At 36.6% G+C, this 15,740-nt stretch overlaps 1 protein-coding gene across 2 annotated transcripts in view; it reads right to left on the bottom strand.

The window, feature by feature from the left end:
* Positions 1-15,740, bottom strand: part of ACAD11 (acyl-CoA dehydrogenase family member 11) — a 92,562-nt gene that overhangs the window by 7,326 nt on the left and 69,496 nt on the right. The window contains exons 14-17 of one of the 2 annotated variants that reach the window (XM_049629815.1): positions 11,997-12,063; positions 11,274-11,359; positions 8,742-8,813; positions 7,097-7,251 (exon numbers count right to left, since the gene is read on the bottom strand). In XM_049629815.1, coding sequence (XP_049485772.1) covers positions 7,097-7,251; positions 8,742-8,813; positions 11,274-11,359; positions 11,997-12,063 — 380 coding nt within the window. Of the gene's footprint in view, positions 1-7,096; positions 7,252-8,741; positions 8,814-10,227; positions 10,615-11,273; positions 11,360-11,996; positions 12,064-15,740 lie in introns of those variants that run through there. The other variant, XM_049629816.1, reaches the window with a different exon arrangement.

Raw genomic sequence — 15,740 nt, 5'->3', positions numbered from 1 at the left:
AAAAAAATTAAATGGCAGACTTAAGACAAAGACTGATAGAGTGGATTGAAAAACATGACCCACCTAAATGCCATCTAGAAGAAATTCACTTCATATATAATGATATAAGCAAGATGAAAGCAAAAATAATAAAAAATATATAGTATAGAAACAATCAAATGAAAGTAGAAACAGCTATATTAATATCATATAAAGCAGACTCTGAACAAAGAAAATCACCAAAGACGTAGAGGGTTATTATACAATGATAAAAGGGCAAATTCTAAATGTATATGCATCAAACAGTGGAGCTGCTGAATATGTATATATAAAACAAAAACCTGATAGAAACCAAAGGAGCAGTAAACCAATCCACAATCCTTGTTGGAGACTTTAACACCCCTCTCTCAACTACTGAGAACAACTGGACAGAAAATCCGCAAGAATATACAGCAATTTAACACTACCAAGCAATGTGAATATGGGCAGTTTTACCTCTTTGTTTCCCTTAACTATATGCTTTTTTTTTTTGTTCCACCCAACAACAGAGCACACATTCTTTTCAAGTGTCCTCAAACATATAATAAGATAAATCATATCCTGAGCCATAAAACAAATCTCAACAAATCTGAAAGAAATGGAATAATACAGACTTTGTTTATAACCGCAATGGGATCAAACTAGAAATTAAGAACAGAGGAACCGGAAAATCTCCAAACGCTGGAAACTAAGTAACATACCTTTAAATAATTCATGTGTTAAAGAAGAGTCTCAAAGGAAATTGAAAAAGACACTGAGCTGAATTGACATGAAAACACAATATATCACAATCTGTGGGACACAGGTAAAGCAGCACTGAGGGAAATTTATAGCACTAAAAACATACATTAGAAAAGAGGAAAAGTCTCAAATTAATAATCCATGCTATGGCCTCAAGAACCAAAATAAAAGAGCAAAATGAATCCAAAGAAAGCAAAAGAAAGTATATAATAAAGAGCAGAAATCAGTAAAATTAAAAAAAAAGAAAATCAATAAAACAAAGATCCTGTTAATGTTAAACCCTAATATAACAATTATATTGGATAGTTTTATGTATTAATAATATATTTTATATTCTTTGAAAAGATCATTAAGAGCAACAGGCCTCTAACAAGACTGACAAAGGAAAAAGTAGGCACAAATTGCCAATGTCAGGAATGAAATGGGGGATATGTCACTAAAGACCCTGCAGACATCAATAGGGTAACAGGAGAATATTATGAACATCTCTAAACAACAAACTTGACAGCTTAGATAAAATGGACCGCTTCTTCAAAAAACACAATCACCCACAATTCATTCAATATAAAACAGATAAGTTGAATAGCCCTATAACTATTAAGGAAATCAATCTTCAAAAAAGCTACCTCCCGGACCCAAATCTCCAGGCCCAATGGGTTCATTAGAGAACTCTTACCAAATGTTTAAAGATGAATTAACACCAATCGAGACAATCTCTTCCAGAAAGTAAAAGAGATGGGAAAACTTCCCACATCACTTTGTAAACACAGTATTATCCTAATATCAAAATCAGATAAAGACAGTACAAAAACAAAACAAAACAAAAAACTACTGACCAATATCCCTCATGACTCCACGTTCAGAAATCCTTAACAGAACATTAGCAAGTAGAATTCAGCAATATATAAAAAAGAATTATACACCATTGCAAAGTTGGGATTATTTCAAGGATGCAAAGCTGGCTCAGTATTTGAAAATCAATTAATGCACTCTACCATCTTAAAAAGGCTAAAGCAGAAAAATCACATGATCATATAAATCAATGCAGAAAAATCATTTCACAAAAGTCCATTCATTCATGATAAAAGATAAAAATTCTCAGAAAACTAATTACAGAGGGGAACTCAATGAAGAATATCTAAAAAAAAAAACCTATGGCTTGGAGCGCCTGGGTGGCTCAGTCGGTTAAGCATCCCACTTTGGCTCAGGTCATGACGCGGTCCGTGGGTTAGAGCCCCGCGTCGGGCTCTGTGCTGCCAGCTCAGAGCCTGGACCCTGCTTCGGATTCTGTGTGTCCCTCTCTCTCTGACCCTCCCCTACTCGTGCTCTGTCTCTCTCTCTGTCAAAAATAAATAAACATTAAAAAAACCTATAGCTAACATTATTACTTAATGTTCCCCTAAGATTGAGAACAAGGCAAGGATATACACTCTCTCCTTTCTTATTCAATAAAGTGTTAGAGGTTCTAGCCAGTGATATGAAGCCAGAAAAGGAAATAAATATATACGTATCTGAAAGGAAGAATTAAAACTTTCTCGTACTTGGAGATGACACCATGGTCTACAAAACAACAAACAAAAAATCCACCCAATCTACAAAACTAATAAGTGAGTTTGGAAAGGTCACTGAATTTTAAGATAAACAGACACAAATCAATTATATTTATATATACCATTAATGAACACATGGACACCAAAATTAAAAGCACAATATCATTTATAATCACTCAAAAAACTAAAATACTTAGATGTAAATATAACAAAATGTATAGGATTTGTATGCTAAAAACTACACATAGATGATAGCAAGAATCAAAGAAAAGCTAAATAAAGTGGAGAGACATACTGTGTTCATAGATTAGAAGACACAACATAATAAAGATGTCATTTCTTCCTAAACTGATATATAGGTTTAACACAATTCCTATCAAAATCTCAGGAGGATTTTTTGAAGCCATAGACAAAATTATTCTAAGTTCATATGGAAAGGCAAAGGAACTAGAATTTTGAAGAGAATGAAGTGAGATGAATTAGCCATCCTGATTTTAAGATTAATTATGTAACTATGGTAATCAAGACTGCGTGGTATTGGCAGAGGGGCAGACATAGATAAAAGAATACACCAGAGAACCAGAAATAGACCCACACAAATATGCCTAATTTTTGAGAATGATGTAAAACAATTCCATTAAGGAAAGCTAGCCTTTTCAACAAATGGCGCTGAGCACGTGGACATCCATAGGCAAAGAAATAAACCTTGACCTAATTCTCATATACCTTATACAAAAATTAACTCAAAATAGATTGCAGACTCATAGAAAAAAATTATAGAAGAAAATCATCAGGATCTAGGGCGAGGCAAAGTGTTCCTAGACTTGAGACTAAAAACACGATCCATAAAAGGAAAACTGACAAATTAGAGCTCATCAGAATGAAACAATTTTGGTCTGTGAAAGACCCTGTTAAGGGGATGAAAAGATGAAAAGATAAGCTACAGAGACAGAGAAAATATTTGCAAGTCAATATTTAGCGATGGAATTAGCTAGAAAATATGAAGAACTCTCCAAATTCAGCAATTAAAAAGCAAAACACACACACACAAAATCCAGGAAGAGCATGAGCATAAGACATGAATCAACGAGGATATAAGATGGAAAATAGTCACATGAAAGATGTTCAAACATGACTAGCCATTAGGAAAATATAAATGAAAACCACAATGGGTTATTACTATAATAAACTTCTTGGATGGCTAAAAGAAAATTAAAAATAAAACAGTGACAACACCATATGCTGGTGGGGATGTGGAGAAACTGGATCGTTACTACACAGCTGGTGAAAATGAAAACCAGTATAGTCACTCTGGAAAAGAGTTTGCTGGTTTCTTTAAAAACGAAACATGCTACTACCACATGACCCAGCATTCTTGGGCATTAATCCCAGAGAAAGAAAAGACTTATGTTCACACAAACACCTGTACATGAATGTTTATAGCTGCTCTGATTGTATCAGCCACAGATGGGAAACAACCCAGATGTGCCTCATCAGGTAAACAGTTAAACTGTGAGAATCCATACCAAAGAATACTACCCAGACATAAAAAGGAACCAACTATTGATACACATAACCTGGATGAATCTCCAAGAATTATGCAGAGTGAAAAAAAAACCAACCCCAAAAGTTTATATACTATATGATTCCATTCTTGGAATGATAGAATTATAAAAATGAAGAAGAGATTAAAGGTTGTCAGGGGTTAATGAGGAGGTGAGGATAAGAAATGAGGAAGTGGGTATGGCCATGAAAGGACAAGATGAGGGATCCTTATGGCAATGTAAATTTTTTTTTAAGTTATTTACAGAGAGCGTGCACAGAGGGGCAGAGAGAGAATCCCAAGAAGGATCCACACTGTCAGTACAGAGCTTGATGTGGGGCTTGAACTCATGAACTGTGAGATCATGACCAGAGCCAAAATCAAGAGTTGGATTCTCAACCGACTAAGCCACGCAGGGGCCCCAATGATGGAAATGTTCTAGATCTGGACTATATCGATGACAATATCCTGGTTCTGACTTTGTAGTCTAGTTTGGCAAGATGTTACTTACCACTGGGGGAAACTTAGGAAAGGGAATAAGGGATCTCTCTGTATTATTTCTTACATCTGTATGTGCATCTATGATGACCTCAAAATAAAAATTTTAATTAAAAAAAGTTGGTACTTGTTTCTTAATTGTCTTAGTAAGTTTTCTCCATTGGTAAAAACTTCGAAGAGAAGTGGGAGGTAAGTGGAGAATAGGGGGATCAAAACTTATCATAAATCCCACAAGCAAGCAAACATTGAGAATTCAGCACTGAAACTCAGTAGACAATAACAAATGCTTCTGGTTAACCATATGGGTTTTTGTTGTTGTTCCCAATCCTAGTCATAGAACTGCTGTTTACAGTAGAGAACCATATTTGTCAAGTTTGACCAGCAGCCAATTACAGTACAATTATTTGAGCCACGTTAACCTTCCACAGTCATTTTTATGCTTGGTTATGTTTGTGCTAGTACATTTCTTAAAGAGTGGCTATTTGATCAGTTTCCCTAAAACAGAGATGTTCAATATGGTAGCTGCTACTAACCACATGTGGCTATGAGCATTTGAAATATGCCTAGTCTGAATTGAGATGCATTACAAATGTGAAATCTACAACCAATTTAGAAAAATGGGTATTTTTTTAAAAAGAAAGTAAAATACCTTATTAATACTTTTATATTTCATGTTGAAATGATAACATTTTGGATATAGTGAGTCAAATAAGATATATTACAAATATCAGTTTCATCTGTTTCTTTTTACTTTTAAAAAATGTAGTTGATAGAAAATTTTAAATTACATTTGTGTGTCACCAGTATATTTCTATCGGATGACTCCCTAGAGGTTGAAACCAGGCTCTGCATTAACAATTTCAAACAAGGCCCAGTGGTAAGTGAGTATATTTTTGATGGCTGTAAAGCTGGGTGATTATAACTTCATGAACAGACCACAAATACATTTATTTCTTAGCTTTGGAATAAAGGAAAGTGTTCTCAGCCGGGTCTCTATAGAACCTAGATTTGCTTAAAAGCATTAAGTGGATAGAAACTGAGTGCTCTAAGGAGTTGTCACATTTATTTACTAAAACAGAATTTTGATACAGAACTTTTTGCTTTAGTGCCTGGAATAATTTAGAAGGCAGCTGGAAAGAATCTCCAAATTCATGGAAATGGAATGTTACTTTCACAAATTGAAAAAAAATCTGGCTCAGATTTTTGTTTATGATATGCCTCCACATCTCTTTTGCTTCTGCCAGATTATTTTCTTTGTGCCAAGTGCAAGAAGTTTCCAGTGAAGGGAGGCATATTTTTGAAAAGCTGGGGCTTGTTCTGCTTGATACATTAACCTACAAAAAGCAGGAGGGAAATCTCCCTCTGATACAGTGTTAAAAACATCTCTCATAAAACTTAAGCAGAGTGCTTTTATGTGTTTAAGAGGTCTGTGGGGCAACCTCGCTGTGCCCGCCCTCCATCCTGCTCCAGGGTTTGGGTGGCAATCTTGAAAAGAGCAAAGTGTATGTAGGAAGTGATATTGATGCCACGAGCAACTCTTTAGCTCATACACAGAGCAGCACGGGGTTGTATCCACAACCCCAAAAGTTCATGCCTTACTTTCTCCTACAGTGTCCATCCAACAGCTGAACCCTTGCCCTCACCATATATTGAAAGGGTTCCCCACAGATTACTCCCAGGTGTGCACCATAAGTTAGGCTGTATTTTCCCATAAAACTGTGTTACAACTAAATTACAGATATGCTGAATAATATCACAAAAAGCAAACATAGCCTACAGGAATTTAAAAAAAATATATACTACGAAATTTTAAAAGATGCTCACAAATGCACTTGACAAGGGGACCAAAGTACTAAAACACACGTGTCCAGCAAACACAAACACAATTCTACCACCCCACTAAACCGTTAGCATCCTAAGTACTGAATATGTAAAAAATAATTTTTCTTGCCTTAAAAGTTACAAGGGTTTTTGGGAGATGATTTGAATATCCCACTTCTCTTACAAAGTTTTCCAAGGAAGTTGGAATGACAGCTTCTTTTCCCTCTTGATAAATATTCTCTAATTCTGACTATACTGCTCACATGTAACTATATTGTTTACTCTGCTTTGTAAACAACAGACTTAGCGGTACACAATTTATAGTTGGGAATTCAAAAAATCATGAACATCCCACCAAATACTGATCCCATTTCTACTTGCAGTTTTCCAGTGACAGGGAACTCACTTCCTAGACTTCCTAGGAGTTCGGAATCTAGAAGCGGGGGCAAGGAAGCTAAGGATAAGGGATATGGAGGAAAACAAAGAAAGGCAAAGAATGGCAGTCCATTCCATTTTTTGATCTCTCTCCTTTTACTGAGCTTTAGGTTATTTTCCTGTATTTCCTCACGTACTCCCTCCAGAAAGCCAAAGAACAAGGCCAATCCTTCTTCTTTATGACAGCCTTCTCTACAGAGAAGTGTTAATGTACCAGGTTCTCTAGAGAGCAAGAATCTGAGAAAGTTGAAGGAAATGTCCATACTGTTTGCACTGAGGTGTTGAAGCACTTTAGGAATTATTTAATCTTTCACAAAGCTAAAGATCTCCATCAGACTATATTTAAGTACAGACATAAATATACTTTCTGGGGGAAAAAACCCATCTTATTTATGTAGAGGAGATCTCTCTATGACCAAGTAATGCTATTTTGTTTCAAGGTCAGTAGAGCACGGGGCTACAATAAACTCAAGTAAGTAATCATCCTTACATGTGAAAACAGTTTCTTGTTAAAGGCCACCCTTTGTGTTGCCCGTTCACACATGATCTGCAAAGCACGTTCTGCCAGACCTACTATTCTCATACAGTGGTGGATTCTACCAGGTCCAAGGCGGCCTTGGGCGATTTCAAATCCTCTGCCTACACCTATAAGAAAGAAAGAAGAACATGAAAGTGACCACAGCCATTTACTGTGTTATTTAAATAAATGTTGAGAAAATGATGAACTGCCCTCAATGAAAATGGCATTCTGGTAGGAAAAAAGTCAGTTCTGTAATAATGTTCATTATTTGTAGAACTTTTTTTTGTGGGGAGAGGGGTACTAGAAAATCTTTTTTTTTGTTTGTTTTTAATTTAAATCCAAGTTAGTTAACATATAGTGTAGTATTGGTTTCAGTAGAATTTAGTAGTTCGTCACTTACATATAACAGCCAGTGCTCATCCCAACAAGTGCCCTCCTTAACGCCCATCACCCATCTGGCCCATACTCCCACCCTTCTCCCTGCCAACAACTGTCAGTTTGTTTTCTGTATTTAAGAGTCTCTTATGGCTTGCCTCCCTGTTTTGTTTTTTTTTTTAATTTTTCCTTCCTTTCCCCTATGTTCATTTGTTGTGTTTCTTAAATTCCACCTATGAGTGAAATCATATGATATTTGTCTTTCTTTGCCTTACTTCATTAGCATAATACACTCTAGTTCCATCCATGTTGTTGCAAATGTTGAGATTTCATTCTTTTTGATTGCTGAGTAATAATCCACTGTATATAGGTACAACATCTTCTTTATCCATTCATCAGTCGATGGACATTTAGGTTCAATAATTTGGCTATTGTTGATAGTGCTGCTATAAACATTGGGGTGCATGTGCCCCTCTGATCTCTATGTTTTTTAAACCACAATCATTAAACATTTTAATCCAATTTAAGAATGTCTCCTGAGTACCAACTATGCATATGCTGTTTTATAAATGCTGTAATGGTTACAAAGGTAAATAAGACACAGTCCCTTCACTAGGAGTTCGGAATCTAGAAGTGGGGTCAAGGATGCTAAGGATAAGGGATATGGAGGAGAACAAAGAAAGGCAAAGGAAAGAGAGCTTGTATCCTCAGGACTCGGCAGGCAGCAGGGGTTTATTGAGTGGATGGGGTGAAGAACACAAAAACCTTTCTGAAAGAGGTACCACTTGAGATGTTCTCTGAAGGTTGGGTAGGATTCCAATAAGCAAGAGGGTCAAGTCATTCCAGGTATTCAGTATGCAAAGTTATTTATGATTCTAATGTGTTTATATGTAAGACTTAAATTCAGAAAGTACTGTGAGGTTTTCTTAAAACAAGTAGAGGCCTGAAGACCATATTTTAGGAAACAGTGTGTCGCTCTGAATTGTGTATTTTTTGTAGTTAGCTAGGTTTTCAATTAATGTGATATATAAAACCATATCAAACACTTAAATAAAACATTATTCCATGTAAGAAAATCCACCAAATGGAAAAATGTTCTCTTACAAATGGGGTAAGAGGGAAAGGTATCTAAGAGGGAAAAATACCTAAATTAAGGTAGACTTCATATCTTTTCCAGATTTAGACCTGAAAATATTTTAGTACACAGTACTGGAGAATCATTTTTCCAAAGTTATCTCACCTAATATTATATTGGTGGCAGGAACTCGTACTTGATTAAAATGGATCTCAAAATGTCCTCCATGTAAATAATCTATAAAATAGAAAATATAATTTTGAAGATCAAAATGGGTTGACCAAAAAATACTCGTATGTAATTAATAATTACTCAAAATAAGTCCAGTTAAAAGCCTCATATGTCACAGATATTCCTAGGTAGATCTTGAGCTCTGAACCCCTAGCACCCTAGAACCCAGAAAACTCAACTGTTCCACTTCGAAGAGATTTTAGAAATCATTTGATCCAGAGGTTTTCAAACTCATTCTCTGAAGTTGTAGAGTTACTAGAAGGGAAGGCATTTTCATACATCCAATCAGATCATTATTGTTTGATTATTGCTTCTTTTCTGAGACTTTTTTTATGTATGGCCTTCCACAGAAAATTATGCTTGGAAAAAAAAAAAAAAGCTTCCAATAGTTCAAAAGTTGAAAGTGAGTAATGTGATTCAGGTTTCTTATTTTATCATTGTGTAAACCAATGCCCGGACATGCAAAGAGCCTGCTCAAAGGGACAGAACAGGCTCAGCACAGACTGGGCCTTGAGGTATGTATTCTCCCAGTCCAGGCTTGTTCACTATGTGTTTGCCTCTGGGAAATGCTGGCATTTGACAGAGAATGGGAACACATTCACACTCTTGTCTACGACACACCGCCCACCCTTCCTTACTGCCTCCCCAACCCCTGGTTCTGGAGATAATCTCATGCTAACTCCACACCCTTTTCCTGTCAGAATAGACATTAATAATCAACCTTCTCTACAATTGTTTCTTTTGGCCTTGGGCATGGGGAGTTGGAGAGGTGCTGGTGAATTTGTCTCACTGCAAATTCAAACACAGGCTCTGAAGTGGAGGTTATTTCCAGGCAACCTAAATTATAAATCCATTTTGGGGGGTCTTCAGGCTATTGCTCTGCAACCCAACAAATTCCCATTCACAATTTGCTCCAGTGAACTTGTTCATCACCTTCTTGCAAACGACACTTAATCTGTGGGTGCATCCTATGGAAGGTGATGCCAAATGTTCTCTAAAACTAAGTCTTTCATCTGCTACTTGAACATTTTTATTAGCCATATTCAACAATAAAGAGAAAGCCAGGGTCACCACAGAGCCTGAGGTTCAATAAACTTTTCCATAGCATTTATGACCTGCTAACTTGCTATAATTTACTTATTTACATGTTTGTAGTTATCACCTGTCTCTTTCCCCTATCATGTAAACTCTATGAGATCAGAGATCCTAACCTATTGTGCTCACTAATGTATTCTAAGCACCTAGAACACTGGTCGGCCCTCAATAAATACTTGCTGAGTGAATTACCTGAGCAGCAAGGCAACAACGAACATGAGCTTGAGCTGGGTGGCCAGAAACAAAAGTATCCTTGCTTCTTAGAAATTCTACCCAAGCACAGAAGAATGGAAAAGTTTTGCATTCAAATCAATCAAAACTCATTGCTTATTTTTTAAAGTACATTTTAGGGGTGCCTAAATTTTAGGGTGGCTCAGTTGGTTAAGCATCCGACTTTGGCTCTGGTCATGATCTCGCGGTTTGTGAGTTCAAGCCCCGTGTCGGGCTCCGTGCTGACAGCTCAGAGCCTGGAGCCTGCTTCTGATTCTGTGTCTCCTCCTCTCTCTGCCCCTCCCATGCTCATGCTCTGTCTCTCTCTGTCTCTCAGAAATAAACGCCAAAAAAAATTAAAAAAAAAAAAAGTAGATTTAAAAAAAATGTTTATTTGTTTATTTTGTGAGGGTGAGGGGAGACAGAGAATCCCAAGCAGGCTCCACGCTGCCAGCGCAGAGCCCAATGCAGGACTTGAACCCACGAACCGTGAGATCATGACCTGAGATGAAAACAAGAGTCAGACGGTTAACTGACTGAGCCACCCAGGTGCTCCAGAACTCATTGCTTATTAATAGCCCTTGCAGTTTGATTAGTTAAGAAAGCTAAACTTGAAGATAAAAGTGAATTTCATTGTGGATTATGTAGATTTAATTTTTCTAAGTCTATTTCGTTAATCCATTTTGCTGGATGACAAAGGGATGAATAGCAGCCAGAGTTACTGTTCCTTGAATACAATCTACCCTTTCTCAGAAGTAAACAAAGTGAGGTCCAGTGCTGTATTAGCTTTCTTTATTTGCTCTATTCTGAGTTCCACTGACATTTATGTATGTATGTATGTGTATATATATATATATATATATGCGTGTGTGTGTATGTGTATATATATATGTATATATATATGTGTGTGTGTGTATATGTATATATATACATATATATGTATATATATATATGTGTGTATATATATATACACACATACACACACACACACACACACATATATATTCCCCCCCCGCCCTGGCATTTATATTAAGATAGTTGTCAGCACCAAAGGATTTCTAAGAACACATTTCCTATATTACAATGCTGTTACCTTCAGTGTTACTGCATATTCCCGTCTTCCTGCTAGCTAATGCATGCTTATCTTGGTTGAGTACTTACCCATATAGCCAAAAACTGACAAAGGCCTTATTATTTCTACTCCAGGTGTGTTGATAGGAACAAGAACCATGGTGTGTTGTTTGTATCTGGTTAAAGAAAAGCAGATGTTAGGAAAAGTTTGCCATGTGGAAAAATAAAACAGATGCTAGGTGGAGTTGCAACTGTCATTTTTTTGTTGTTGTTACCACGTAATCATGTAAGCAATGATGTCTGGAATGGGAATTGTGTAAAAGGCATACATCAGGCACAGTTGGATGCAGGCTGTATTTGGGAACAATAACAGTGATAAGTTGAAAATAAGTTAAAGTTATTTGATTGAGGCTTCTCATTGCTCAGAGTGGAAACTAGGAACTGATATACAGTATCAAATGTTGCAAGACTATCGCCTTTGATCTAAATATATAATCACTTAATTACTTACAGACAGTTCTGAAAATTTCTATATGTCTCATAATCTGACCCAAACAGATTTGAGGATTCAGCAACACTTTTTAATACAGGAAATTCCACATTAAAGAATGCATAGAAACACTCCCTAAAATGTTTCCTAGATATAATCTTACAGCAAAACAATTGTGAAACACAAATGTGACATTAATCTCATAATATGCTTTATATTATTATGATTTGTAATTCTAAATGGTGCATTTTAAGTAAATTATGTGGGTAGAAAGAGTAGTTCTTATTCCCAAATAAATTTTTCAATCACAATTATTTTATTACCTGGCTGCAGAGGTATTTTTAGTTCTTCCCAAAACAATTGCAATTGTGCACTTTGGATTCCCAGCTCCTAAAATCAGGGAGAAAATAAGCAGAACACATCATAAAAAGAAATTTTTAGTCTGACATTTCACCCTAGAAGTTCTAATCCTTCCAAGTTTATCTTGCAAAAAAATAGGAAGAAAATCCTTGATTCATTAAAAAATGCTTATGTATAAAACTGTACATCACCCAAGAAAAATGATCAGGCAAAGCCAAGAATGGACTTCATTAATGAGAGCTGCTGCACAAAAATAATCAGAAGTCAAAGCCCCGAAACAGCTGCAACCCTTAAGGACGGCTCCCCCATCCATACTATTGCGGCCTGTTAGAAAGGTTGTGAAATTCTTCTAGTGTATCTCGTCCTGTTTAGATCTCATATTTTCTGACATATGGACAAGAAAAAATTTTTTTCAGTTTATTTATTTGGAGAGAGAGTGACAAAAAGTGAGGATCAAAGAGAGGGAGGGAGAGCGAGAATCCCAAGCAGGCTCTGTCCTATTAGCCCCATGTAGGGCTCAGATTCATGAACTGTGAGATCATGACCTGAGCCAAAATCAAGAGTTGGAGTTACCCAGGCGACCCTGGACAAGAAAGTACTTAAACTCATATGATATTAACTACCCAACCAGTGGCTGAGAAAGATATCATTTCCCCAGGCATGAATTTGGGTGAAGGTTCATTGGTCTGAGGATCTCAGTACCTATCCAGACTACGCCATCTGGTCTAGATACACTAAGGAGAAGCTGAAGATGGTTTACCTGGAGTTGTCCACATATATAAGGCTCTCATTCGACCATCAGTAGGTCCATCAGTAGGTTCTCATGTTTTATTTATCAAAGGTTAGGAATTTGAAATATAAAGTTATTTTCATTTTATTATTATTTATTATTTTTTTGAGGGAGAGAGAGAGAGAGTGAGAGTGAGTGCGCTAGTGTGGGTAAGGGGCAGAGGGAGAGAGCAATTTTTTTTGAGAGAGAGAGGAAGAGAGAGAGAGAGAGCACACAAACGGGGGAGTGGAGGAACGGTGCAAGAGGGAGAGAAAGAGAATCTTAAGCAAGCTCCATATTTAGCACAGAGCCCAATGCAAGGCTTGATCCCACAACCCTGGGATCATGACCTGAAATCAAGAGTCAGATGCTCAACTGACTGAGCCAGCCAGGTGCCCCAGAGAGACAGAGAGAATCTTGAGCAGGCTCCATGCTCAATCCCACGACCCCGGGATTATGACCTGAGCTGAAATCAAGAGTCAGATGCTTAACCAACTGAGCCACCCAGGTGCCCCTTTATTTTCTTGTAGTTTGTGATCATACTAGGAGATGTATGTGCTGAGATCTGTGTTATTTGAAATATGCATGAATATAGTTTAATTTATAAATTAGGCATAGTAAGAGATAAACAACTACAACAATAAAATAGAACAATTAAAACAACATACTATAACAAAAGTTTGTGAATGTTGTTGATTAGGCAAGAAATAGGGGCCAAGGCAAGCAGAGATAAAGAAACAGAAGGATTAAAGTCAAGAGTAAAGTTAGAGAAAAGGGGTTTACTTTAAACCCCAACACTCACATTTGAAATTTTAAAATTCCTTACAGTTGAGTATCTGGCTCTATAGAAGAAACAAATGAAATAGAATGTACAGTTATGGCTCTTGTGTTTTCATTCTATCTGAGAAGATACTAAATAAATAAAAAACCATACAGTGGAAACAATCTAAAATTTGCTAGAGTTCAGAATGGAAACTGAATTGGTAGCTTTTCTAAAACCAACTTGGAGAGATTCCAGATGGCATAAATTTATGTTTGTCCCCCATTGCTCCTGAGATTCCACTGAAATAAAAATATTTATTTTGTTTTTCTATCCCTCACCGTAGAGACGGTGAGGGATAGAACTGGGGGTGTTGGTGGTGACCAATGGATGAGAGATTTCAATAAATATCTAGGAAAAAGATAAAGGCAAGTTGACCAATGAAATGGGCAGAGAAGTCAGTCCAGAAAATGATGTATGAAACTGTAAAGGGAGAGGGTTCTGGCCCCAGAATCAGAAGGTATGACTGAGAAGCAAGGCTACAAAAGGGGAATAAGTTCAAGATTGGCAGATGTACCAGGTAGCACTTCTACAGGCACATATGTAACCTGAAAAACAGAAGTGTGTAGAGTGTTACCAAAAAACTGGATCAAGTTATTCTGAGACTTGGAGGCTGTAGCTTGAAAGCTAGCTTCCAATCAGCTGACTCTAAATTGAGTCCCAGCACTGCACCACCAAAAGTTTCCTTATGTAATTCCCACCCAGGAGAGGAACATGGCTGGAAAAAATCTCTGTGTTAATAAAGGGGAAAAACTCTACCACCTACGCTTCCTTTTCTCTTAAGTATGAACAGAAAACCAAAGATCTGTAGTATGTGAAGAGAGCCTGCCTGCAGCATTAAAGACAATGAATGCCTAAGATAAATAAACTGTAAATTTCACTATAGAGTAACAAAATAAAACAAGAGAGAACCTAAACAAAACAAAATGAGCCAAAGCAAACAACAAAAACTCTAGTTGATGTAATCAGACAGATTTGAATGTACTGCAGCCATAAAACCAGAAGAGGATGTTATGAAACAGGAACAACCAGAGAACAAAACAAAAACTCTTAGAGATTAACATATGGTGGCTAAAAACCTATAAAGTTTAACAGAAGCACTAAAAATCAAATCAAGTAAATTTCCCATGAGCAAAGGAAAAAGTCAGAGACTGAAAATAGGAGAGCAAAGATCAGAGACACTTAGAGCAAAAATATGGAGTCCTAACATCACAGTAAGAGGCCAAATAAAGAGAAAACAGTCCCCCCCACCAAAAAAGGGAGAAAGATAAAGGGAAGAATTTATCAAAGAAACTTAAAGAAGAAAGTTTTCTAAAACTGAAAAAAAAAAAAACCCTCAAATTAAAAGGACCACTGACTGGCAAGAAGAATCTATCTCTAGACACATGCTTGTGATGTGTCAAAACATCAACAATAAAGAGAAAATCCTAAAGGGTTTCAAAAAGAAAAAACAAGCAACCTCTAAAGGAATGAGGATTAGACTTACATCAGATTTCTCATCAGCAACAATAGAAAGAAGAGTTCAATCTGTTGATTGATACTATTGATACCATAGTGTCAATCTCCGTTAAGGCAAAATAAATACCTATCCAGACACATAAGATCTCAGATAATTTGACTTATTATGCATTTTTTCCTCAAAAAGTGAAGAATGTACCTAAGCAAAGGAAGATATAGGATCCAAAAGATGGTAGATGCTAGAAAAGTAATCTATGGATATCCAGGATAATTGTACTGAAATATGCCTAAAAGATATTCAGTCCAGATTGGAACAGGATTGGATGACGACTCTAAGAGAAAGGTCTCCAGAAAGGGGAAAACTCACTAGAATCACAGGTACAATTTAAAGGTACAAGTGTGTATGTGTAAAGGGGTATAGGTGGGAATATAATATGATACAAGTAAAAAATGCAGTGAAAGAAAAATGGCAATTAGGAACTCCAGGAAAATTGGGGAGCCTGGGCAGCTCAGTTGGTTAAACATCCAACTCTTGATCTCAGTTCAGGACTTGATCTCAGGGTCATGAGTTCAAGCCCCACATTAGGCTTCACACTGGGCATGAAGCCTACTTGAAAGAAAGAAAGAAAGAAAGAAAGAAAGAAAGAAAGAAAGAAAGAA

Source organism: Panthera uncia, chromosome C2 (genome assembly GCF_023721935.1).
Source record: "Panthera uncia isolate 11264 chromosome C2, Puncia_PCG_1.0, whole genome shotgun sequence".
NCBI lineage: Eukaryota > Metazoa > Chordata > Mammalia > Carnivora > Felidae > Panthera > Panthera uncia.
Note: the sequence above shows the minus strand (reverse complement) of the source record. Positions and strands in the feature narration are given on the sequence as shown.